The sequence below is a fragment of the Pteronotus mesoamericanus genome, unplaced genomic scaffold (assembly GCF_021234165.1).
Source record: "Pteronotus mesoamericanus isolate MK-2021 breed Mesoamerican mustached bat unplaced genomic scaffold, CSHL_Meso_final contig_78, whole genome shotgun sequence".
Classification (NCBI taxonomy): Eukaryota; Metazoa; Chordata; class Mammalia; order Chiroptera; family Mormoopidae; genus Pteronotus; species Pteronotus mesoamericanus.
In genome coordinates this window covers 5,589,884-5,615,832 of record NW_026555258.1, presented here as the reverse complement: position 1 = coordinate 5,615,832, position 25,949 = coordinate 5,589,884, and the positions used below count along the sequence as shown (strand labels likewise).

Here is a 25,949-nt window from a genome sequence, read left to right as displayed (position 1 = left end):
CAGATAAAGAGCTTCCCAGACAAGGAAAAACTGAAGTTCATCATCACCAAGCCATTATTATATGAAATGTTAAAGGGACTTATTTAAGGAAAAGAAGTTCAAAACTATGATCAATAAAACAGCAATAAATATATAGCTATCAACAGTTAAATCTAAAAAAACTAAGCAAACAAGGAGAACAGAGACAGAATCATGGATACAAAGAGCATTTTCATGGTTGCCAGATGGGAGCGGGGTGTGGGGGAGTGGGTAAAGACGTGAGGGGATTAAGAAGTGCAAATAGGTAGTTACTGAACAGCCATGGGGATGTAAAGTACAGTGTAGGAAATGGAGCAGCCAAAGAACTTATACCATGACCCACAGACAGGAACAATGGTGTGGGGATTGTCTGAGGGAGTTGGGGGGTCCTGGGTAAAGGAGGGCAAAGGGGGAAAATTGGGACAACTGTAATAGCATAATCAATAAAATATAATTTTAAAAAAAGTTCTATGGACTCCACAAAAAAGCTCAATCTAATGAGTCAGTTTAGCAAGATTTCAGGATACAAGATCAATAAAAGCAATTTAAAATGAATAAAGACAGTATAAATTTTATTATAAAAATAGTGATTAGTAAAACAAGTTTTATTATTAAATAAATTGTTATAAATTAATTTTATTATAAGTAATAAAAGCAAATAAGCAATTTTCTTCTGTATGCCAGTAATAAACACTTGGAAATTGAAATTAAAAAATACCATTTATGATACTATCAAAAAATATGAGATACTTAGGGATAAATCTGACCGATTATGAGCAAGGCTTATACACTGAAAATTACAAAAATTTTTTCTAAGAGAAAGACCTAAAGAAATGGGGACCTATAATATATTCATGGATCACATGATTCAGTAATGTTAAGTATCAATTCCTTTCGAATTGATCTATAGATTCAGTATAGCCTCAACCAAAATCCCAGAAATTTGGGTTTTTTTTTCATCCTCACTGGAGAACACGCTTATAGAGGGGAAAGGAGGGAGCAGGGAGAAACATGCAAAAGAGAAACGATTGATTGCCTTCCATATGCAGCTGACTAGGGACCTTTGGACTCGGGGACCTCTCCTTCATGCCCCAGCTGGGACTGAACCTACAACCCAGGCATGCGCCCAGACTGAGATTTGAACCTGTGATTCTTCCATCTGTGGGAGGCTGCTCCAACTGAGTGAGCCACACCAGCCAGGGCCCCAGCAACTTTTTTTCTAGAAACTGACAAATTGATTCTAAGGGTCATAAACAATGCAGAGGACCAAATGCAATGGCCAAAACAACTTTGAAACAGAGAAACAGAGTAGATGGACTTACACTACATAACTTTGACTTATTTTAGAGCTACATAATTATAGGCCTATTGTATGACGCTTCAAGGCTTTTGATAGAGCTACTAATAGACTGTTGTGCGGCCAAAAAAATGGACAAGGAAATTAATGAAATGCAGCAGAGTCCAGGAATAGATCCTGTACATATGTGATAACTGATTTTTGCCAAAGGTGCAAAGGCAGTTCAGTTGGAGAAAGGATAATTTTTTTTTTTCTACAGATGGTCTTGGGACCTATGGATACTCAAATGGAAATAAATGAATTTTGATCCATATCTCACACCATTTACAAAAATTAACTCAAAATGAATTGTAAATTTTACAATATGGATCATAGACCTAAATGTATAACCTAAAATGAAAAAAGTGTATAGGAGAAAATCTTTGTGATATTGGTTATGCAAAAGTTTGTTGGCTATGACATAAAGGAATTGCAGACGTTATGAAAATTAAGAACTTCTGCACTGATAAGAGAATATAAAGGCAAGCCACAGACTGGGAGAAAATACCTACAAGTCAAATATTTTAAAAAGACTTGTACCACCTCATACCCATTATTATGGCTATGACCATAAAAACAGAAAATAAAAACAACAACAAAACCCAGAAAATAACAGGTGTTGCCAAGGATATGGAAAAATTGGAAACTTGTGTACCGTTGGTGAAAACGTAAATGTCTGTGGCCATTATGGAAAACAGTATGGCAGTTCCTCAAAAAATTAAAAATAGAATTATGATAAGGTCCAGCAATTCACCTTTGAAAAATAGGGTCTCAAAGAGATATTTGTACCCATGTTCAGAGCAGCATTATTAGCAATAGCCAAAAAGTAGAAGCACACTATGGCTATTGATGGATGAATGGCTAAGCAAAATGAAATGTTATTCAGCCTTAAAAAGGAAGGGAATCCTCCCCTGGCTGGTGTGGCTCAATGGACTGAGTGCTGGCCTGTAAACCAAAGGGTCACTGGTTCAATTCCCAGTCCAGGGCACACGCCTGGGTTGTGGGCCAAGTCCCCAGTAGGGGCTGTGCGAGAGGCAACTACACATTGATGTTTCTCTTCCTCTCTATCTCCCTCCCTACTCCCCTCTAAAAATTAATAAATAAAATTTTTTAAAAAAAGGAATTCATTCTACAACATGGATGAACTTGAGGACATTATACTAAGTGAAATAAACCAGTCACAAAGATAAAATACTGTATGATTGCACTTATATGAGGCACCTAGAGTAGTCGAATACATCAAAACAAAGTAGAATGCCGGTTGCCAGGGGCTGGGGGAGGGAGCATGGGGAGTTGTTTAGTGCGGGTAGAGAGTTTCAGTTTTGCTAGATGAGAAGAGTTCTGCAGATTACAGTACAATGTAAATGTACTTAACACTGCTGAACTGTGCACTTAAAAATGATTAAGATGGGAAATTTTATGTGTATTTTACCACAATTAAAAATAAAAATAAAGAATTCCAGCCAAGATGGTGGTGTAGGCAGACATGGCTCCCCTCTTCGCAAAACCACAACAAAACTAAAACTAAAATATAGAACAACTATCACTCAGAACCAACAGAAATCAAATTGAGTGGAAGTCTGACAACTATGGAATTAAAGAAACCACATCCATCCAGGCTGGTAGGAGGGGCACAGACATGGAACAGGCTGGTCCCACACCCATGTGTGGTGGATAAAAATTTGGAAGGGACATTTTGGGAGTGAGGACTCCCAGCCCCACACCAGGCCCCCCATCCCAGGGTTCCCTGCCAGGAAGGTAAGTCCCCACAACTTCTGGCTGCAAGAACCATCAGGGATTGAGTCAGTGAAAGAAACTTCTGAAGCCCAAAGCAGTTCCTCTTTAAAAAACCACACATAGAATCACCTACTTAGACTCATTCTCTCTGGGCTCTGGCACCAGGGAGGTGGCCTGAGGGGCACCAGTGGCGTGCAGGGTGAGGCTGAGGTGTCTGGCATCACTGCCCGCAGAGGCCATTGTCCCTTGTGGGGGCCCTTCCCCCACAGAGCCGGGAGACTGGTGCCTATCTAAGAGTCCATCAACCTGGCTAACGCTGTTTGATCTGCCTTGGAGGTCCTCAGAGACTCTGCCCCACCCAACTTAGGTGCCCACCCAAGCTGCTTTTCCATATGAATGGCTGGCCTTGGCTCCTGCTTCACAACTTCCTAAATCCTATCAAACAAGCAGCAGCTGGTCTCAGTGAGCCCGAGGCCTAGAACTAGCAACCTAGAGTCACAGCTTGGCTTCACCTGGAAATCTAGCCCAGCACAAGTAGAAACCACCTTGGATTGCTTTAAGATTTTATTTATTTATTTTTAGAAAGGGGAAGGGAAGGAGAGAGGGAGAGGCACATCTACATGTTGTTGCCTCTCGTGTGCCCCCTACTGGGGACCTGGCCCGTAACCCAGGCATGTGCCCTAGACTGGGAATTGAACTGGCAACCTTGTGGTTCATAGGCTGGCACTCAATCCACTAAACGGCATAAGCTAGGGCTCAGATTGCTTTATAACTCAGGCCCCTGGCAAAACACAGGTGGGGCTGACTTTGGCCAGCACCACCCAGGAAACCCCAGGGCCAGCATACCCAGTGGGCAGCTACCAACCACATCAGAGCACCACCACCCTGCCCCTGCACAGCTGATCCCCCATGGAGCGTGAAAGTTGGTGGCCAGTGGTCACAGCCAATCGTTGCCGCTGACTGGCCTGGGTAAATCCCTCCCATTGATCTGCCAACAGCAACCAAAGCTCAACTACAAGAGGAGGATATACTCAGCCCACACGAAGGGTGGGCACCTCGAGTACCCAGCTTGGGTGATAGGAGAGGCTGTGCCACTGGACCCTACAGGACCCCTTCTACCTTAGGCCACACTACCAAGACACATAGTCCAAGCAGTTCTACCTAATACATAGAAACAAACATGGGGTGGCTGCCAAGACAAGGAGAAAAAAATAACAACAAAACCATGGCCCAAATGAAAGGGCACATGAAAACTTCAGGAAAAGAGCTAAATGAAACGGGGATAAGCAGTCTGTCAGATGGAGAGTTCAAAACACTGGTTATAAGGATGCTCGGGGAACTTAGTGAGGACCTCAACAGCATAAAAAGGATCCAGTCAGGAACAAAGGATACACTAAGTGAACTAGAGAACAATTTACAGGGAAAAACAGTAGAGTGAATGAAGCTGAGAATCAAATCAATGATTTGGAACATAAGGAAGCAAAAAACAACCAATCAGAACAACAATAAGAAAAGAGAATCCAAACAAACAAGGACAGTGTAAACAGCCTGTGGGTCAACTTTCAGAATCCAACGTTTGCTTCATGGGGTACCAGAAGGAGAAGAGGAAAGAACAAGAAATTAGGAATCTATTAATGAAAGAAAACTTCCCTAATTTGGTGAAGGAAATAAACATGCAAGTCCAGGAAGCACACAGAGTCCTAAACAAGATGGAAACAAAGAAGCTCACCCCAAGACATGTCATAATTAAAATGCCAAAGGTTAAAGATGGAGAGATGGGAGGGGTGTATGGGAGAATGGGTGAGAAGTGAGCGGATTAAGAAGTACAAATAGGTAGTTACAGAATAGCCATGGGGATGTACAATACAATATAGGAAAGGAAGTAGCCAAAGAACTTTCATGTATGACCCATAGACATGAACAAGGGTCAGGGGAGAGGATGGTGGGTGGAGGGGAGCAAAGGGGGAAAAAATCAGGCCAACTGTAACAGCATAATCAATAACATATAATTTTAAAACATACAAATAAAAAAGGACATGTATCCAGAAAATCTAAAGAATTCTCAGAAGTCAGTTTCAGTGAGAAAACAAGTAATTTAATTAAATTAGGAAATAGCTTTGAAAAATAATTTTCCCCAAGAAGATATATAGGTGGCAAACACATGAAAAGTTGCTCAGTATCCTTAGTCTTTAAGGAAATGCATGTTAGAACAGATAAAAACCAAGCACACAGTGTATGTTTCCCTTTATGTACAATTCTTGAAGATGCAAACTAATCTACAGGGAGGGACCCAAAAATGCCAGAATTGTCTTCTGGAGGGTGGGCCCTTTGTGGTACAGACTTCCTCTGCTAGGTGAGTGTTCTAGGAACCCATCTGGATCAGTGCACCAGCTGGTGGTGTTGTGAGAGGCTGCGTTCAGCTTCAGTGAATTTTTTTTGAAGACTCTTTCAATGCATTTGCCCATTTCATGATGGGTGATTTGCGACTGCACCTGCCCACACTGTGCTTACTCCTCAGCAGTTTTTGACCAAAATGGGCCTGACGCCTGTGCCCCACCCTCCCTATTCACCTGATCTCACCTCAAGCAACCTTCTTTGTTTCCCTGGATAAAAAAAGTCCTCAAAGGGAACATTTTGCCGATGTGGAAGAAGTGAAACAAAAGAATAGCAGAAGCACTAAAAGGCATAAAATCAAAGAGTTCAAAATCTGTTTTGAGCAGTGGAAAAAAGTCTCAAGAGGTGTGTACCTTGAAGGTGGCTGAAGTTTAAATGTGTAAGAATAAACATACATTTTTTAAATAAATGAATTCTGTTTTTTTAGGGAGGCCCCCCCCTCCTACAGTGACAGAAAGCAGATCAGTGGTTATCTGGAGTCGGGGGAGCAGTGCGAACAAAAAGGATAAGAAGGGAGGAGATACAAAAAGGCAGAAGGGATGTTTTGGGGGGGCAATGGGTGTGTTTATTATTTTAATTGTGAAGATGGTTTCACAGGTATGTGTATATATACATCTAAACTTATCACAGGGTGCCCTTTAAACATGTGAAGTTTATGGAACACCAGTTTTATCCTGAAGCTGGTAAAATTGCATTAAAATAAAACCACTGAGGAAAACTGGGTGAAGAATACGAAGGACTTACCTGTACTACCTTTGTAACTTCCTGTGAACCTATAATATTTCAAAACAAAAAGTTTGAAAAGTAAAAAAAAGCAAAGATATACAAATTTTAAAAAATTGTATTAGTGCTTGTCAAATAGAAGTTATACCAGTTAAACTCTCTTTAAAGCTGTTTGAGAGAGGTCTGTTTCTCTGCAACTTAGTGATGGTGGGTGTAGTAAATAAAAATTACTTTTACAGCCCTGACCAGCGTAGCTCAGTTGCTTGGGTGTCATCGTGCAAAGCAAAAGTTCGCTGGTTGGATTCCTAGTCAGGTCAGGGCACATGCGTGGGTTGCGGGTTCAGCCCTGGTGGGGCATGTGCTCTCTTATTAATGTTTCTCTCCCTCTCTTTCTCCCTCCCTTTCCCTCTCTCTAAAAATAAATAAATAAAATCTTTAAAAAAATAAATTCATTTTCAGAGAGAGGGGAAGGGATAGTGAAAGAGAAGGACAGAAACATGGATGTGAGATTGCGTCTCGCGTTCCCCCTGTTGAACCTGGCCCGCAACCCAGGGAGGTGCCGTGACGGGGAATAGAACTGGCCACCCTTTGGTTCGCAGGCCGGCCCTCAATCCACTGAGCCATACCAGCCAGAGCTAAAAATAAATTTTTTACTAATCCAAGAGGTTTTTCAATTCATAGTCCTTTGAGTATTAGTCCAATTTAATGTCACTTTATGTTTCCGTGGGATGTTTTTATGTCTTCTCTGTCTTACCTCCTTCAGAACCTTACTTAGATGTCACCTCCAAGCAACTTTCCTGACCTCGCTGTTTAAAATCATAGTACCACCCAGTACCTGCTCCTGCTTTAGTTTCCTCTGTAGGATTTATCACCATCTGGCACACTGTTGAGTTTACTTATTGATCTTACTTAACATGTCTCCCCACACCAAAATGTCAATGTTTCAAGGGCAGAGGTTTTTGTCTGTTTTGTTTATTACTAAGTTCCCAATACGTAGAGCATACCTGGCACATCATAGGCATTCGATAAGTCTTGAATGAATGAGTGTTAATTTTTTTATGGGGGTATTTGTCTTTTCTTTTGATTTAAGAATTCTGTATGTTAGGGATATTTATCTTTTTTCACAAGGATGTATATATTTTCCCCTATTGATATTTGCCTTTTACTTTATCATATAGAAATTTAATTGTCTATTTAGCTATATATGTCTTATCTTTCATGTCTTCTGGACCTGTGTCTTCCTTCTGCAAGATTATAAACACTTTTCTGTATATTTTTCTTCTAGTCCCATAGATTTTTCCCTTGAAGAGATTTAATTCATCTAGAATTAATTTTTGTCAGATGTAATGTAGGAATAGAACTTAACTTTTTCCAAAGGATAGCCAACAATCTGTATTTTTCTTAGCATACCATTTGTATTTTACCCTGTATTCTTAACCAAGATTTTCGAGGCCTGGCTAGTATTCTTTTTTTTTTTTCTGGAAAAAATTCCTTTCCTGTTGTACAATTAAGTCAACATTTGTTCATTTCTTATATTTAGTATAAAGGAACTTGATCCTTGTGTTCTGCAGAAACATTTAGCACAGTACCTAGCACACAGTGGCAGCAGAAACTGTGGGAGGAGTGGACAGAGGAACAGAGATCTGTGTGCCTGCCCCAGTGGGCAGTGAGGTCCTTGCTGGGCATGCACATGAGAGCTGGAGGGGATTTCAAGAAATTTAAAAAATAAGGACAGTTATGCACACAAGCACATATATGTAGAGAAAATCACTGTACGGCTGCCAGCTGCCTTTTCTCGGAAAGGGTATAGAAATCTTGGCTTTCTTTTTCTGTATTAAATTCCTTTTTTGAAAAATATTTATTGATTTTTAGAGAGGGAGATAAATGCCAATTTGTTGTTCCATTTATTTATGCATTCCTTGGTTGCTTCTCATTTTTTAATTATTTTATTTTTAAGTATATTTTATTGATTATGCTATTACAGTTGTCCCATTTTTTCTCCCCTTTATTCCCCTCCCCTCTGCACCCCCCTCCCACCAGCATGCCCCCCCAACTTAGTTCATGTCCATGGGTCGTACGTATAAGTTCGGTTTCTCCACTTCCTGTACTATTCGTAACCTCCCCCTGTCTATTTTGTCCTTGGTTGCTTCTTCTGGGTGCCCTCACCGGGATCCAACCTGCAAATTGGCATATGGGGATGACGCTCTAACCATCTGGGTTACCCTGCCAGGGTTATGTTATAGTAAATTTCCTGTTTATAAAATCCAAAAGTAACGGAAACACTGAACTGTAGTCCAGCTTTCCATCCATATTTATTGAATCACCTTCTCTGCGATCACTACTACAGGGGGTTGAAGATTTCGCAGTGAAAAAAACCTGTATAGTGTGGCAGAGAAAGCACATTCCTGAAACAATGACGCAATAGTTTATTGCGGGTGAGGAACGTACAAGGAGGGAGACACGGTGACAGGCAGAGAGAAAGGGAGGCCCAGGAAAGAGCGAGGAAGAGCGAGCCCTACAACACACCATCTACCGGGTCGCTAGCGCATCCTCAAACTTGGCCAGAGGCCCTACTGGCTGGGTAGGGGCGGGGTGGGGGCGTGGTCTTAGCCCCCGCTATCCCGCCCACCCAACCGGCCACTGGGAAAGGGGGCGGCACGTGAGCGGGGCGGGGCGGGGCGGAACGTGCACGCGGGCGGCTGCGTTTCCGGTCGGAGGCCTCTGCTGAGCTCCCCGGGTCCCTGGGGGGCGGCGGCGGAGGCGACCGAGGCAGCAGGGGGATCCGGAAGTCAACACCATGTCGAGTCTGCACAAGAGCCGGTAAGGGCCCTTAGGCCAACCCGGCCAGGCCAGTCCTGGCCAGTCCGCTACCTCTGCCCAGCGGAGGGGGCGCGCAGATGCGGCCAGGCACCAGCCGTCCCCGGGCAGGGGGGCCCGGGTTCCTACTTCTCATTGCCTGTGGGCCTGACAGAGCTCGGAATGGAGGCACTTCTGCCTCCGTTTCTCCCCAGTGTCACCGCTTTTCTGTTTCGCCCTTACGTAGAACCCCTGGCTTCCCCCTTCCCTGGCGTCTTCCTGATTCAGGGCCTCAATGACCAGTTCCCCACGCCCCACCACCCCATCCTTGTTGTCTCCCTTGTCAACTCTCTGTCTCAGTACCCTCCTCTTTCCAAATGCTCCCCGTTCCCCGTGCTTGTTTTTACTAGAGATTCTAGAAAACCTGGATTCTCCCGTCCGTCCCCTCTCCCAGGCCAGATCCTGCCGCGTTGGCTAAATTTTGCTCCGTCTTCAGTTTTCTTCCAGGACTTGTTTTTTAAATCCTTTTGTCCTTGCCTGCCTGCAGGCCCAAAGGACTTCTAATGGTTATATTTTTGAGCCTGGAGAGCTGCATGCAGGTTCCACAGTTCCGTTGTCTACGGATCAAATTACTCCTGGTTCCTAGGGTTCATGGAGTTCAGATAGTGGAGCTGTGGGCTGGGCCTGGCCAGCAGGAAGTGCCCAATAAGTGCCAGCTCACTAAATGACAGAATGTATCTAATTTCACGGTGCTTGTTTGAGAATGTCTGGGCGAGAACATTTCTGTTTCTGGGCTTAGAGGAAGGCATGATCAATAGTTCTGTAGCTCCCTAATGTGGACTTTGATTAGGACCTTGACTGACTGCCATCTTTAGGTCCTAAAGGGAAGCGAGGAACAGGTTGGAGATTGGTGGCGTAATGGAACTGTGGGTTGAGGAGTGGTTACTAAGCCCGTCATCTTTCAGTTTAAGTGAACTTCATTTGCCTCTTCGTGTCTTCTAGGATTGCAGATTTCCAGGATGTGCTGAAGGAGCCCACAATCGCCTTGGAAAAGCTTCGAGAACTCAGTTTTAGTGGTAAGAGGCAGCTCTTCATTTTCAGGGTTTTCCTAGAGCAATGTTGCAGCTAGGGTGGAGGGGGACATGTCCAAGGCCATGCCTGCTCCGTCCTGGGGGCCAGCCTGCCTCTTGGTTCAGGTCCTGTGGAGCTGAACGAGCAGGGACTCTCCTGAGCTTGGAGGGAGTGCCCAGAGGAGTGGCAGCCACTCCTAGTGGCCACAGTTAGCTTGCCTGTGGGCCTTAGGGTGCTTAATTGGCATCTGAATGATGCTGGTTGCTTCCTTGGAGTAACTGGAAAGGACTGAAGATGAGAAGAAGAGAGTGGGGAGACTTCTTGAGCTGAGGCCGGGTCTTCCCTCATTCCAGCAAGCTTCCTGGGCTGTAGAATTTGGTGAGCTGCAGAGTAGTTCCTGATTCTCTCCCTGGCTTGGGATCAAAGCCTACTCAGGCGACAGTGAACTTTGGTTAATGGTGAGATTCCAGCCTTGAGACACTGGCTTGAAGGAGCTGCACCTCAGCGGTGTTTGACTTTGCCCTCGCTGGCACGGTTAACCTTCCGGCAAGAGATTTTGGTTCATCTTTAAAAAACCCCCAGGGTATTCTGTATAGTGTCTTGTCGCTGCTCTGCCTTTGTAACTTTGTCAGCGAGGAATTCTTGAGTAGCTTCCCGCATCCCCATGTGGATTCCGAGATGGGGGCATTACCTCCTATTCATAATACAACAGCTGCTTATCAAGGTGTCTGATGGAATTGCAGGGTTTTTTCTCTTCTAGAGTGATAGTTAGGCTCTCAAGGTCTTGTGAGGGGTCCGGGCACTGGACTGAGTTGAAAAATCTGCCAGGCCTCAGGGGTGGCAGCCTGCGGCCTTGTGAAGAGCTTGGGCTCTAGAGTCAGACCTGTGTTGGAGTCCTTGATTGCTCTTTCCTTATATATGAGTTTCTTTTCTTTAAGATTTTATTTATTTATTCTCAGAGAGAGGGGAAAGGATGGAGAAGAAAGGGAGAGAAACATTGATGTGCCAGAGGTACTTGCATCGGTTGCCTCTCGTGCGCCCCCTTACTGGGGACTTGGCCCGCAATCCAAGGCCCTGACTGGGAATTGAAAGGGCAGCCTTTCGGTTCGCAGGCTGGCATTCAATCCACTGAGCCACACCAGCCAGGGCAGATGAGGTTTTTTATCTCTAAGATGGGGGCAATGATGCTGATCTTCCCTACTTACTAGGGTTATAATGAGGATTCAGTACAGTTAGGCCCATAGAGCACAAAACACTTAGCATTCGTAGCTTAGCTTATACTCCACACGTACTTACAGAATACCTTCTGTGTGCCATGCCCTGTGCTAGGTACTGGGAATGTAAGACAAATATGCTTCTTGTCTTTCTGGGGCTTACCTGGTAGTTAAGGTTATAGATATTAAATAAGTACACAAATTATGTTACGTAATCCAAGAAGTGACAGATGCTCCGAGGAAGTCGTGGAGTCACTATTTATAATGGGTAACATGACTGATCGGGAAGAGATGGTGGTTGGTATAGGCCACTCTGAGGAAGAAATATCCAGTAAAAGAAGGTGTTATCCTCAAAAGAACAGCCCAGACAGAGGGAGCTCTGGCCTGGGGGAAAGGGTCGGGGTCAGGGGTCATGGAGAGAGATGCATATGGACAGGATTAGCATCTAGTCTAGTAGCCTTTGTGGCAGAAAATGATTCTTGGAGAAGTACTTCTCGCTCACTCTGCTCCCTGCCAGCTGGCTCCGAGGTGGAGGGCCGGGGGGATTGTGGGACTCCGGCCTAAGGGCGTGACCTTTGCCTGCTGTGTCCACAGGCATCCCCTGTGAGGGCGGACTGCGGTGCCTCTGTTGGAAGGTGGGTGTGCCTGGGCAGGGCTCCTGCTCTGCTGAAAGTCCCTGGGTTCCTGCATGGGCTGCCCCCACCCCGGGCCCCTTCTTTCTGTTCTGCCCCTTTGCTGACTTTGGGGAAACTTCCCTGGGAAGCCCTGGGTTTTCGGTCTCTCTTGGTTCCCTTCCAGGATTCCTCTGGGGATGGAATACTTTGTAATGTCAGTGAAGCCCTTTGCTTCCTGGTCTAGACAGAGCAGTGGCAGTGACGTGTATTGGGACAGAAGAGGCTGTGCTCTGTCCAAAGCTCTTAGCTGATATGGGAGTGGAAGCCCAGTATCCTCGTTTCCAGCTCCTTTGGGCACAAGGTCTTATTATCATTTGGAAGAGTCTGTGTGAGGAAAAGAAGAGGAAAGGCTTGGTTTGGGATAAAGGGCAGGCGCCCCCGGCCCATGCCTGTGTTCTAGCCTTCAGCCCTTCCTGTCCTCTCTGGGCATTATCAGGCCTTTTCCTTGGGGCCTGTCAGCCTCCGCCGCCTGTCCAGGGCTGGGCTGGGCGAGTCCCAGAGCTTTGCTCCTTCCCCTCTGTGCAGATTCTCTTGAACTACCTCCCTTTGGAGAGAGCCTCATGGACCTCCATCCTGGCCAAGCAGAGGTAAGACCCCGGGTACGGGGGCTGATGGGAGGGTCTCTGTATCAGAACACGTGAGGCTGAACCTGGCCTGCCTCCTGTCGGTGCCTCTCTCTTCTGGGCTCCCTGGGCAGGACCTTTAGGAATCATCTCTCCCTTCTCTTGTCTCCTGCAGGGAGCTATATTCTCAGTTCCTGAGGGAAATGATCATCCAGCCTGGCATTGCCAAGGCCAACTTGGGTGTGTCCAGGGAGGATGTGACCTTTGAGGACCATGTGAGTAGGAGTCATCAGCGGGGACTGAGGCTGCAGAGTGCGGAGGGGTGTGGGCTTTGGAGTGGGCAAGGCGCCCCCCACCTCAGAGGATAGGTGCAGCTGGTCTTAGTGCCGCCTGGCCCTTCCAGTACCTTCTTTCTTCATTTGGCTGCTCAGCCCCTGCAGGCTGTTGCCTCTCCCCTTTCTCCCGGGGCCCATTCAGGCACATAGGTGATAGCCGGCACTCGGGGAGTGCTGTGTGAGCAGCGCTGAGCCAGGCCCTCCGCAGACACGGTCTCCTTTGGCAGTTGAAGAAAGTCTGAGGGAGTGGGGGTGAGGGTAAACGGCCTTTCTGTGGCCTGGTGGGAGCCTCGTTCCATCCTCCAGGACTGAGCCTCGCCCTGTGTGCTTTGCAATGTAGGAAGTGGAGATGCATCAGACCCAGGCCCCTCCTCCAAGGATTGCAGTTGGCGACTCCAAGCATTGATGAGTTAGATTTGAAGAGGCTCCGTGATACGACATTCATTCATCCATTCATTCAGGCAACAAGCCCTTAGTGAGCACCTGTTACATGCAGCATCCTAGAGCCAGAGCAGCAGACAGACAGAAGAGGCCTGCCAAGCAGGGATCCGCTCAGAGCAGAGAGCAGGGCTTGGCTTGTAGCTGTGGAGTGTGAGTGGGATTTGCGAGGCTGCCGGAGGCCGATGCGCTCCTCCAAGGCTGTGCCAGGGGCGCAGCTGGGCCCCCGATGGGGTCGTGGGTGTGAGGCCACTGCTCAGGCCTCCAAACTGGTGCCTGCCTCTGGGGCCCTCTCTAGCCTAGGACAGCAGCTGATTTTCACCCCACAGCCACTCAACCCCAACCCCGACAGCCGGTGGAACACGTACTTCAAGGACAATGAGGTGCTGCTGCAGATCGACAAAGACGTCCGGTACGCGGGGGCTGGGGGCGGGCCCAGGGGGCTTCAGGGGATTCCCAGCTCCGCCCTTTCCCTTTCCAGCCCAGGCCCCTGGGGTCGGGCAGCGGTGTGAGAAGCCCATTGGTGGGCGATCTGGGTAGTCAGGTCCAGGCCCCAGCGATGGGGGCCTGAGAATGGGGCTGGCAAGAGCAGTGAGAGTGTATGGGGCGGCGGTGTCCTGTGCTTGCCTGCGCCTGGCTCTCTTTTCTCCCTGCCTTAGTGTCAGTTCTCCTCGGCATTCGTGGATTCAGCCGATCATTCCTTCATCAGGTGGACACGGAGCCCCTGCCCTGTGGCAGCCCCAGGGCCGAGCTCAGGGTTGAGGCTGAATAGACAGTCACGGTCCCTCCCGCAGAGGAACCTAGAACCTTAGGGGGAGGAGGGGAAGACAGGTGCTCCGCAGGTCAGGTCTTCCGGGGGATGAGCATTCACGGTAGATGCTCTGGAGGAAGAGTCAGGGTGTTTGCCGGCGTGCGGGACGCCTTCTGAGCCTGCAGAAGCAGTGTTCCAGCCGGGGCCTGGGGAGTCGGGGGCCTGGGGGAAGAGGGAGGGAGCGGCCGTGGTGGGTGGCATCTGCCTGCCTGGGGGGGGGGGGGGGGCCTGGGAGCGGGCGGAGCTGGGCGTGTTCACAAGCAGTGTGAAGGGCAGTGTGGTTGAAGCCACACTGGAGGGACACATGGGTGGACTTGATCCAAGGATGTGGGGCAGTCATATAAGGTTTTCGGCACAGGAATAACAGCGTCAGACAAGTGTTTATTTATTTATTTCCCCCCTTAACTGTGAGCTACAGTGTGGGCATGAGTGTGCTTTTCCACTTGGTATAGAACTGAGGAAATGCTGGCTGTGCCATCCTGTCGGGTTGGGGAGTGACCGTGGGTAGACTCCCCCGCGGGCTGGGGTGGAGCTGAAGGAAGGCCTGGTCTGCCGTGGGGCTGTGGGGGGGCGGGGGGCTGAGCCCTTCAGGCTTGGCCTCTGGAGTCCAGCCTCCTGCTGTGGGCTCCACCTTCCCCAGGTGTCAGTTGCGTTTCCAGCCGCTGCCCCTGGGTGCTGCTCCTCGGCTGGTGCTTGTTGTGCCTAGGTCCACCTGCAGGCGGCCTCAGGTGGGACCCCTGCCCAGGGCAGCCCAGCCAGGATGCAGAGGGGGGCTCTCGCCTTCGTTTTCAGGCTGGTGTTGGGGCAGCCTCTGTTCACAAAGGGTTTTAATGGTCCTGTGTAAATCAAGAACTGTGTCTTGAACCCGGTTCTGGAGGAACAGGTTCTGTCTTACACTGGTGCTGATGGTAGCGTGTTGTTCAGTGTTTCCAGAGGCCACGTTTGCAATGTGCTGTGTATAAGCAGTCTGCAAACTGTGTGTATCCTGCAGGGCATGTATGTTAAACACTGGATCATGTTCCTGAGACTGTTTTCAACCTGCTTTTTTTATATTTGATTATTTAGGTGGGGGGTGGGAGAGAGAGACAGAGACAGATAAACGGACATCAATTTGTTGTTCTATCTACTTATGTATTCATTGGTTGCTTCTTGTATGTGCCCTCTCTGGGGATCGAACCTGCAACCTTGGTGTATTGGGACAATGCTCTAACCAACTGAGTTACCCAGCCAGGGCTCAACTTTGTCTTGAACATTTATTTCCTGTGTTAGCTGTGTAATATTCTACTGTACAATGTGTAATTTAACCAGACCTCTTTAACCATTTTAAACCACACTACAGTTAATGCTCTTGTACATGTTAGATATTTTTGACATGGAAAGATGTCTGTGGTCTAAGGGAGTTGGATCGTAAGAGCATAAGGACATATATACGCTCGTGGATCTATTTGCAAATACACATAAGATGGGTATAGATATTATAATGACTATATTGCCTCTTGAAAACTAGATTTTTTAAAAAATATAATGTCATTTTTTTTTAAGATTTTATTTATTTTTAGAGACAGAGGTAGGGAGGGGGAAGAAGAGGGAGAGAAACATCAATGTGTGTGAGAGGACCCGGCTTGCAACCCAGGCATGTGCCCTGACAGGGAATTGAACCAGCGACCTTTCACAAGCCAGCGCTCAATCCACTGTGCCACACCAGCCAGGGCAGCGTTATTATTTTTTTAAAAAAATGTCGTTTGGGATGTTGGAATGTCTAAAACCTCTGTCCTGAGTAACGGCACTCTCCCCTGTTCCCTCTTGACAGGAGGTTGTGCCCAGACATATCCTTCTTCCAGCGGGCCACTGAGTACCCGTGCCTCCTCATCCTGGACCCCCAGAATGAGTTTGAGACCCTTCGTAAGCGGGTGGAACAGACGACACTGAAATCTCAGACGGTGGCCCGGAACCGGAGCGGGGTCACAAATGTGAGAGGCAGCCTAGGGGCCCCAGGGACTCCCCACGGCAGCCTTTCCTTTTGCTTCCCTTTGGCCACTGTCCCCTGTGCCCATGGCCGTCTTCTCTGGTGGTTACTCAAGGCAACTTTGATTCTGCCAGGCCTCTTCGGGAAAGTCAGGGATCAGGATGGAGGCTGGGTGTGATGGCTGCTGGGAGAGGTCCCTGCGGCGCAGTGAAGGAGCTGCGCTGCTGTGGCGGCGGAGGTGGCTCTCTCCACAGGAAGGACAAGTGTGATGGGAGCGATGCGGGGAGGGGAGCTGACCTGGTCGGGCCATCAGGGAGGACTTCCCTGAGGAAGTGACGTTGAGGCTGAGGCTCGAAGAGCCAGGAGGAAAGACCCTTCCAGGCGGGGAGGAGGGCATGTGGAAGTCCTCAGGCGGGAGAGGGTGTAGGGTGTTCACGGGTTGGAGGAGTCCGTCGTGGCGAGAGGCCGCGGAGAAAACAGGAGGGTTGCTGGAGGGCGCTGGAGAGGCGGTTGGCGGTGAGGCCACACGGGCCTTTATCGCGAAGGCTGGCGGGCCCTTGTAGCATTCTCAGGACGGTGATGTGGTTCCGGTCTGCCCTCCTAGACGACTGCTGCTGGCGCTGTGGGGCGTTTGATTGGAAGGGGCAGGAATAGAGATGGGGAGGGTGACTGGGGGAGCGGGGAGTTGGGCTGGGGTGGAGGGGGGATGGATCTCAGAGACTTAGGAGGTGGAATTGAGAGGGCTTGCGCTGGCCAGGTCACGCTGAGTGTTTGAATCCCAGCCTTCCACAGGCTCCTGTTATTGGCCAAACAAGCATGTGATCTTATTTGTTAACTCGTGTCTACTGCTTTGGTACCTGGAGCTCCGACTTGCTCAAAATTTTTTGCTGTCCTCCAGCAATGGAACAGTCCTCTGTAACCTGCAAAAAGCTAGGGACAGATAAGTGCAATGACCGATTAAGGCTCTGTGTCCCTAGGAGAGCAGCCACTTCCTGCTGCGGAGGTGACGGGCAGCTACAGCTGGCCCCAGGCTTCCTCATGCCTGCGACAGGGGAGGGTGCGCTGGGAGGTGCAGCGTGCTCGGCAAAGCGACCACGGGGCTTGCTGTGTGGGCCACCCTCTTACTCGGCTGCCGACGTCCTGGTGGCAGGACTTGGCTTCTGTCATTGGCTTCACTGAAGTCATTGGAGACTGGGAGCCAAGCTCTTGCCCATTTTAGGTTTGGACCTTGTCCTGAGGGCAGAGCACCAGACCGGAAAGCCTCACTACTAGATGTCTGGCCCCGTGGTGGAGCAGTTAGAGTTAAAGCCGACCATGTGTTTGACTCTGGGCACGCCGTACTGGGCTTACCTTCCTAGGCTTCCACTGCTGCCTCTGGAAATGGGGGCATAATCCTTTCTGCCCTGCCTGGCTTTAGAATTGCCAGGAAGATGTAATGAGGCCATGAGGTCATGTCTGTGCAGATTCTTGGAAAGCTGGAAAGCACTGTGCATTCGCAGGCCTGGACCTCAGGTTCGGGAGTCAGCTAGTCTGGGATCAAATCCCAGTGCTGCCACTTAATGCGAGACCTGCGGAGTGACCTAACTTTTCTGAGCCTCAGTTTCCTCATCTCGAAAGTGAAGTTGAGAGAATATTCTAGGTGGTTAGAGCATTACATGGACACATACTTGCAGAGCACTGTCTTGCACATAGAGAGCTCACGGTAAATGGTGGTGGTGGTGTGTGCATGTGTGCACATGTATGTAAAATGGGAACGAGAGTTGAATGTCCCCAGGGCCCTACACTTCCAGGATGGCTTCCTGCTCCGTCCTGGCCTGGGCTTGCCTGGGACTCGCTCATGCAGGGGTGCCCCAGGCACCAGATGCGTTATGGAGCTCCCGAGGACCCTGCTAGGGGGCAGCGATGGGCACCCCGGCTCTGTTGCACAAATTTTGAGCAGGGATTATCATCTCTATTTACCTCCCAGTTTTTTCTTAAGAAAATTTTGAAATGTTCAGAAAAGCTGAAAAAGTACAGTGCACACCCATACACTTTCCGCTTAAATTTAACAGTTAACATTTTGCCATCTTTGTGTATGACAGAGAGTGAGTGGCAGGTCATACCTTCAACCCCGAGAACGTCAGCAGGCGTCTCTTGGGCATAAGGACATCCTCCCCCTTACCAGCACCTCTAGGAAATTATCAGTAATTGCATGATAACACCTGTCATCCAATCCACGATTCCGTGTCCTTGGTTGTGCTGAGAATATTTTTGGTTTTTTACTTCCAAACAAGGACCAGCGCAGGTTTGCGTGTTGCGTTGGGATGCTATGTTCCTCTAGTCTCTATCGGAAGCAGGCCCCCCCTTGCCCCCCAGCCCCCCAGCATTTCACTTTTGAAGACACTTAGCCAATTGTCTGTTTTTCATATATTTAAATTTTGTTTTCTAAATTGAAGTACAGTATAACTTACATGCAGTAAAATGCACAAATGTCACAGATGCAACTAGATGGACGTTTTTTCTGTGCCCACCTGTGTAAATGCCAACCAGAACAAGACACAGAGCATTTCTATCGCCCAGAAAGTGCCCCCGCCCAGCCGGTAGCCCTCTCTGCAGAGGGAAGCTCTGTTTGTTCTTTTTTCACCGTAAATTAGAACTTAGTCCAGCTGTCTTGTTAGAGTGTCCCCCATCCTGGGCTGATCCACTTGTTTCCTTCTGGTGGCGTATGACATGTTCCTCTACATCCTGGATTTCCCATGAGCTGGAAATTAGGTTTAGGCTTCATGGTAGACATTGCTGGTGAGAACATATTGTTCAAAATGCCACCTGTCATCTTCATGGGCTCCTCCTCTCCTCCCCCAGATGAGCTCCCCACACAAGAGCTCGACGCCAGCGTCCCTGAATGAGTACCAGGTGCTGCCCAACGGCTGCGAGGCCCACTGGGAGGTGGTGGAGCGGATCCTGTTCATCTACGCCAAGCTCAACCCTGGCATCGCTTACGTGCAGGGCATGAATGAGATCGTGGGGCCCCTCTACTATACCTTTGCCACCGACCCCAACCACGAGTGGAAAGGTAAAAGGACTCTGGGTGAACCAGGGCTCGTGTCTGGTTGCTGGTGCCCTGGAAAATGGGACCACGGAAAGCCAGGCTAACGGGCTTTTTCAGGCCGTGCAGCTCACATCTGATCTCTGGGCCTCCATTTGCCCTCTCAAGGGGGTTGGCCTGGATCCTCTCTCAGATCTAATCCGGCTCAGACTTTCTAGATTGTTGGAAGTTTGCTGAGCTCTTGATATTTTAATGGAATTTCTGATAGAAGAGATGAGTTGTATATACAGGAAGTTGAGTGGTTAGAAAGAATTTAAATAAATAATGATTTGAAAAATGTCATCAGAAGAGCGTGTAATGAATTGATAAGGAGCGTACAGTGTTGCCAGAAGACACAGGAAGAAAGAAGTGATATCCTTAGTCGGGGGTGGAGAGAGGTCAAGGATAGAGAAGGTATGGAGCCTGACCATGGCAGGGCGGTGACTCGGTGACTCTGAGGTGAAGGAAGGGGTCTCCCTCCCATAGGTGAGATTTGGGGTGGGGCTCGGGAGGGCTCCAGCTCTCTTTCAGCAGCCTTCACCCTGCCCGTCTCGTCCAGAGCACGCCGAGGCAGACACCTTCTTTTGCTTCACCAACCTCATGGCTGAGATCCGGGACAACTTCATCAAGAGCCTGGACGACTCGCAGTGTGGCATCACCTACAAGATGGAAAAGGTGTACTCCACCTTGAAGGACAAGGATGTGGAACTCTACCTGAAACTGGTGAGGACCCCCAGGACCGGAGGGAAAGGGGCAGAGGACCGCAGACTTCCTGAGCACCCCTGGTCCGGGGCGAGCTCTGGCTTGAGTCTGGGATGGCAAGTGGCTGCGGCTGCTCAGGGAGCGCTTAGCCACTGCTGCGAGACCAGGCAGCAGATGCTGGGTGTCCCGGCAGGCTGGCGGTGGCGGGGAGTGCGTACAGGGCCCACTGAGTGCCAGGCACCGGGCCAGGCCTTTGCCATGCACTTCCTGAGTTCAGCCTGTTTGTCCCCTGAGAAAAGAAGGGTAAATTCACTTTTAAAAGTTAATAATTTTTTGAAAAATTGATTTTAGGGAGAGAAGGGGGGCAGGAGAGAGAAACATCAATTTGTTGTTCTCCTTATTTATGCATTCATTAATCGATTCTTGTATGTGTGCTGACTGGGATTGAACTCGCAACCTTGGTGTACGGGGACGATGTTCTAACCCACTGAGCATGGCCAAGGCTAACTTAAGAATAATTTTTAAAAATTATTGTACTGGTGGTCCTGGCTGGTGTGGCTCAGTGGATTGAGCGCCAGCTTGTGAACCAAAGGGTCATTGGTTTGATTCCCAGTCAGGACACAGGCCTGGGTTGTGGGCCAGGTCCCCAGTAGGGGGCGCACAAGAGGGAACCACACATTGATGTTTCTCTCCCTCTCTCCCTCCTTTCCTCTCTCTCTAAAAATAAATAAATAAAAAACCTTTAAAAAAATTATTGTAGTGGTATTCCATGCTTATTTCAGAAAACATTTCAGTAAAAATAAGTTATATATAAACACAAAGAGTTTTGGGAATAAGGAAATATATAAAGAGTTTTTGAAACAAATATGGAATTATGTTTTTGCTGTTTTGTAATACGCCTTTTCAGTTAATAATACTCACCGTGGCTGACCAGAGGCCTCGGGTCTGCGGGGAGTAACTGGCCCGAAGGGTTGTTGTGCGGAATAAAGGAGTGAGATGCCATACTTAACGTGCTGGGCCCAGGGCCGGGCGTGCAGTAAGCGCCCGGTTAGTGGTCTCTCTGTCTGTCTATAGTCCGCACAGTGTTTGAAAAGAACCCAAGCAACCATTTATAAATCTAGAGAGCTGATATAAAAGTTTGGGTTTTTGCCTTCTTTTTACAAAAAATCAGAAGACCCGACAGCATTGGCTGGCCGCAGGCAGCGGCCACCCCCTCAACCCAGCGAGGCCTTCTAGGGGCCCAGTGCCCCCCGCCCCCCCGGTGTGGTTAGGTCCTGGGCGCCACTGCTGATCTGAGTTCACCTCTGAGAACTGCGCGGTGTCACCTGGCATCCAGGCAGCTCGGATTCTCGTGCCTCTCTCCCCCCAGCAAGAGCAGAACATCAAGCCCCAGTTCTTTGCCTTCCGCTGGCTGACGCTGCTGCTGTCCCAAGAGTTCTTGCTGCCTGACGTCATTCGTATCTGGGACTCCCTCTTCGCTGATGACAACCGCTTTGACTTCCTCCTCCTCGTCTGCTGCGCCATGCTCATGTGGGTGTGGCCATGGGCGGGGGCGTGTGGGGGCCCAGGCTGGAGGGAGCCTCTGGGATCCTTGGGTGAGGGTCACAGCAGACTTGCTGGGGGTGGTGAGGAAGGAGCGGGAAGGTGCCCGGCTGGGCCTGCGCCCAGAGCAGCCCAGCGTCCCAGCACCTTGCTGCTTGTTGTCCTCAGATTGATCCGGGAGCAGTTGCTGGAAGGGGACTTCACTGTAAACATGCGGCTCCTTCAGGTAATGGGGTTCGGGCGGCAAGCTCAGTCTTAGCCATGAGGCAGTTCCTTTCCGGGCAGCCGCCCCACGCCCGCTGCTGTGACAGCCTGGGGGCCGCGGGGGTGAGCCTAGACCCCCGAGGCAGATCGGGCTTTGGATGGGTTGGAATCCCGGCTTTGCCACTGACCTGGAGTGTGGTGTGGCCTTGAGTGAATGACTGGGCCTCTCTGAACTAAGTGTTCTACCCAAATTAATGGCTCCTGGGACGCAGTGGCGCCCAGTAGGTGGGAGCGCTCATTGGCAGTCGCGCTCAGACCCAGAGCAGGACAGCGTAGGGCTCAGTGGTAAAGAACATGGGCCCAAGGGTCAGGCGGCGTTAGGTTTACGTCCTTGTTTGGCTCCGCTCGTCGCATGACCTGAGCCCAGTAACAGGCTCTCCAGGCCTCAGTTTTTTCACCAACACCTGGTCTGAGGTTGGTTTTCAATGACTTCATTGAGTAAATCTATAAAATTGGCATAATCGCCGTAACATCCAATGAGGAGGTTCTGGGGTGCCCCGGGCAGCTAACGCATGGCCCTTGGCTCAGGGCTGGCAGCGGGGCATGAGGTAGGCGGGCCTGGTCCTGAGGAAGGGCTCTGAGACCCTGCGGGGGGTGCCGGTCGGGTTGCTTACGTTTGTGCTACCTGTGGGGTTAGGGCAGAGGGGGTGTCTGATAACCTGTGGTCCAGCACGGTGACAGGCCCCAGTGGGAAGGACACAGGTGTGGCAGAGGTGGCGAAGGGTGAGCTGACTTCAGACGCGCCTTGTTGGCCTTTCCTGTGCCCAGGATTACCCCATCACAGATGTCTGCCAGATCCTACAGAAAGCCAAGGAACTCCAAGACTCGAAGTAGCCTGACAGTGAGAGGCCCAGGTTTGGGAGAGAAGGTCCCTGTGCCCTGGCTGCTGGGACACGAAGACGCGTGTGGGACCCCAGCCCGAGGGGAAGCTCCAGGACTGGCTGGCTCCAGGCCTCCTCACCTGGCTCCGTCCCCCAGGCCACTCCCAGTGGGGGCTCACTGTGCCATGCTCCTTCCTGACCACCAAGCCCTGGCTCTGTCTCCGCTCTTTAACACCGGGACCCTCTCCCAGGCTGCCGAGCAAGGCTGGCGCTCCCGAAGTTGTGTCCTGGAGCTGGGGCAGGCGTGGGCCCTGGGGCTCGCGGGCCCCGCCAGCCTCTGCTCTGCTGCCCCCTCTCCTGCTCTGGGGGAGGTGCTTGGCCAACGAGCCAGAAACCACTTCTTCTGGGGGTTGGTGCTTAGGCTTCTCCCTGGGGAAAGTGACACTGTGAGGGAGCTAAGAAGCTGCCAGGCCCAGGTCACACCCTCTGCCCCTCTCTCGCTGAGTGTGTGTGTGTATGAAGTTGTGGGTTGGCGTGTATGTGTCTCTTCGTCCTCCAGGCGTCTTGTCTCCTCTGTGTGTCTGTCTGTGTGGATATGAGGGAGGCGAGGGTGTCTCTGAATCCCCTCTAGGTCTCTGCTTCTCCTTCCTCTGTCTGCGCCGTCTCCCTCACTTCTCCCTCCACGTCTCACGGAGGCCGCAGGCCGGAGGCCGTGTGCATCTCTGTGTGTGCTCCTGCCCGTTGCGCCCCCCCGCCCTTCTCTCTTGGGGTGCCTTATCCCCAGCCTCTTCCCCTCACTCCTCCCCTCCACGTCTGTGAAACCCGGAGACAGAATGAGGAGTTGGGCTCAGCAAAGCCCCTGGAGGTCCACCAGGGCCTTTGTACCCAGTTCCCAGCCCAGCCCCAGGCTCCCAGCTCCCTCAGGCTGGGAGGGAGCCCACAGCGCCTCAGTGGAAGGCCCTGAACCTGCTTCCCCTGACAGAGATCTTGGAAACCAAAAGCTGCTGAGGAGTGATGGCTCACGAAGCTTTGAGCCTCTTACCCTCCTTTCTGCCTGGGGTGGAGGAGGGAGGAGAGCTGAGTCTTCCCAAGATATCCCCAAAGGAGCAGGGCATTAGGGGGATCCAGTAGCAGGGGTTGGAATCCAAGTGCTTCAGAAGAGTAGTCGTTCCCAATGGCTTCGAGGGCCTGTCCCAGGGAGGGCGAGTCCCATGAAGGGCAAATTGGACCAAAGGGAGCCTCTGCAGGCCGGACAGGGCTGAGCTGAGGCCCTGGATCCTGTCAGGGCCCAGGGAGCTGTGTGGCTCCCAAACAGGCTGAAGGAGGTGCTGGCCCTTCTCTGGTCACCTGCTTGGGCTGTGCCCAGGGTTCAGGGCAGGCACACTTGGAGCAGGAGCTGGTGGCTACTCCCAGTGCTGGGCAGTGGGTGGAGTGGGCTTATTCTGACCAATCCCCGCCCTCCTTTTGTAAGGAAGCAGGTAGTTTGGGTCTGGAAGGCTGGGTAATGTAGCAAAGGTCGTCATCCTCTCCTCAGTCTGGCTGGCAGGTGCCCTGTTGCCCGCTAAGCCTTCCTGATTCCAGCAGGAGGGACTTCGCTGCCCTCAGGGGCCAGGCTGTGGGCCAGGGACAGCTTCTCCCAGAGGGCTGCTTTACTGGGCTTCCCTTGGACGCTGCTGGAACTTTTCTGCACTTGCCTTTTTGCTGGAGGCAAAAGTTTTTTTGGAAGACTTTACTATTTATTCAGACTCCAGGTTATTTATTGTGGATTGTCGAGTGCTTGGTTTGGGGATGGGGGTGGGGGCCGGAAAGGTTGAAAGAATTTCGAAGCACGAGCTTCCTGACTTTCTGAGGTCAGGCTCTGTATCCCCTCCCCCTGCCTCTGGAACCTTCCAGGTTCTCCAGCACATCCTGGCTGGGAGTGCTCTGAGCTTGGTGCTGGAACTGAGTGTAAGGGAGGCTCTAAGACGTCCTTAGAGTGTGGGGTGGAGACACACTGCTTCCCACCAGCCCAGCCCACCTTCCCAGAGCTTGGGGGCTGGTGGTTCAGTTCCAACTTTGACCCTTTTACAACCTGAGGCTTGGGCCACAGCCGGGGACCCAGCAGACACTGCCCAGGACACCTGATGCATTCCCTCTTGCCTGTCCCCTTGCCTTCCCTTCTGGGGCCATACTACTTGAATCACTGCATCTTAACTTGCCTCAGTGGCAGGCCTGAGACTGGTGCCCTTTGACTTTGGGATGAAGGTCAAGAGCACAGAGACCATGTCCAGGTTTGGATGGGGAAAGGACCTCCCCCTTGGCAATACCCCCTCCCCAAACTCAGGAGGTTCCCAGCCAGCCAGAGCACCCAAGCTTCCTGCCTGGGAAGTCGCTGCCCCAGGAATTTGAACACTTACAGGTCGGGCTGTGTGAGTTCAGCAGGTTGTGCACACTCCGGAGGGTCAGAATGTTAGTCTGCCCCCCTTTTTTTTTTTTTTAAATTGGTTTTGTTTCTTGAGTCAATGCTGTTTGATGACAAGTTGTCTTTAATAAAAAATAATGTGTTCTTTACAGTGGGCATTGGTGCTGTAATGGGCTGAAACCTTTGAGACCTCAGAGTAGGAAAAAATAGTTTGAGCAAGGAAGGAGTCAGGAGGCTCTCAGAATTGTCTAAGCAAAGAGCCAGGACGTTCCTGTAGGAAGGGTGTATTTAACTCTTCTCATGCAGGCCTGCAATTTGCAGCTGGGGGGAGGAGGAAGTGGACTGGGGGAAATGGTGTTGCACCATGATTTTACTGCAAGGTATTTTTTAGATTGAAAAACTGAAAATTCAAAGACATGTAAATGAAACAAGTCATTCATACTCCACAGCCTGGAGAAGATCACTGGTAATATGTTAGTCTTTTCTTTGCAGATGTGATTTTTTTTCATGATTGTTTACTTTTCCCCCCCAAAGCAAATGAATACTTTTATTAACATGGTAAATTTTTTATTTTTTTAGGGCACAGTAGGGTTTTTTACCTCAAGTACCTGAGGTCAGGTCTGCTACTCAAATGAAGTTATAGCTGGACAATTTATGAAACTTAAAGATCCCTAGTCCCTCCCCATTTTAGGGTCCACTGCAGACAGTCCAGTCCTTCCCCAGAATCCCCTGAACTGCGTCACTGTCGTCTTGATAAAACAGTTTTGTGTATTGTCACTCCCCTCACATTAGGTGGGGGGCAAGTTGCTGTATGACCCATAGGATATATACAATTCTATCTAATATGCTGACAATGCTGGAAACCGGTCTATTTCTGAATATTGTGAGGAAGTTTCTGTTTGAAATACGTACTTGCATTCCCGATTTATTTCCCCAGCTAAGTCCTCTAAGTGGGTTTAAAGGTATAGATCTTTCTAAGGCTTTTCATCCATGCTGCCAAGCTGAATGGTACTAGTTTCTGTTACGACCAGCAATTAGGATCGGCCACCTGCATCCGCGTTCTCACCCTAGGTAAGGAA

General features: G+C 49.8%; 1 protein-coding gene across 2 annotated transcripts; it reads left to right on the top strand.

Moving 5' to 3' along the window:
• Nucleotides 1–8,879: 8,879 nt before the first annotated feature.
• Nucleotides 8,880–24,958, top strand: TBC1D13 (TBC1 domain family member 13). 2 transcript variants are annotated; one of them, XM_054584269.1, is made up of 13 exons: nucleotides 8,880–9,028; nucleotides 10,007–10,080; nucleotides 11,884–11,924; nucleotides 12,489–12,550; nucleotides 12,702–12,801; nucleotides 13,629–13,711; nucleotides 15,921–16,080; nucleotides 18,918–18,968; nucleotides 19,062–19,128; nucleotides 19,700–19,863; nucleotides 21,212–21,372; nucleotides 21,553–21,610; nucleotides 22,417–24,958. In XM_054584269.1, exons 1-13 carry the CDS (start codon nucleotides 9,006–9,008, stop codon nucleotides 22,480–22,482), a joined length of 1,110 nt encoding a protein of 369 aa, XP_054440244.1. In that variant the 5' UTR covers nucleotides 8,880–9,005; the 3' UTR covers nucleotides 22,483–24,958. The 2 variants fall into 2 exon arrangements, with proteins under 2 accessions (XP_054440244.1, XP_054440243.1); XM_054584268.1 differs by having other exon boundaries at nucleotides 18,918–19,128.
• Nucleotides 24,959–25,949: the final 991 nt, after the last annotated feature.

Coding starts and splice junctions, on each gene's coding strand:
- TBC1D13 (XM_054584268.1), top strand. CDS start 9,006: ATGTCGAGTCTGCACAAGAGCCG. Junction 11,925..12,488: donor TGCGGTGCCTCTGTTGGAAG/GTGGGTGTGCCT, acceptor CCCTCTGTGCAG/ATTCTCTTGAACTACCTCCC. Junction 19,129..19,699: donor CCCCAACCACGAGTGGAAAG/GTAAAAGGACTC, acceptor CGTCTCGTCCAG/AGCACGCCGAGGCAGACACC.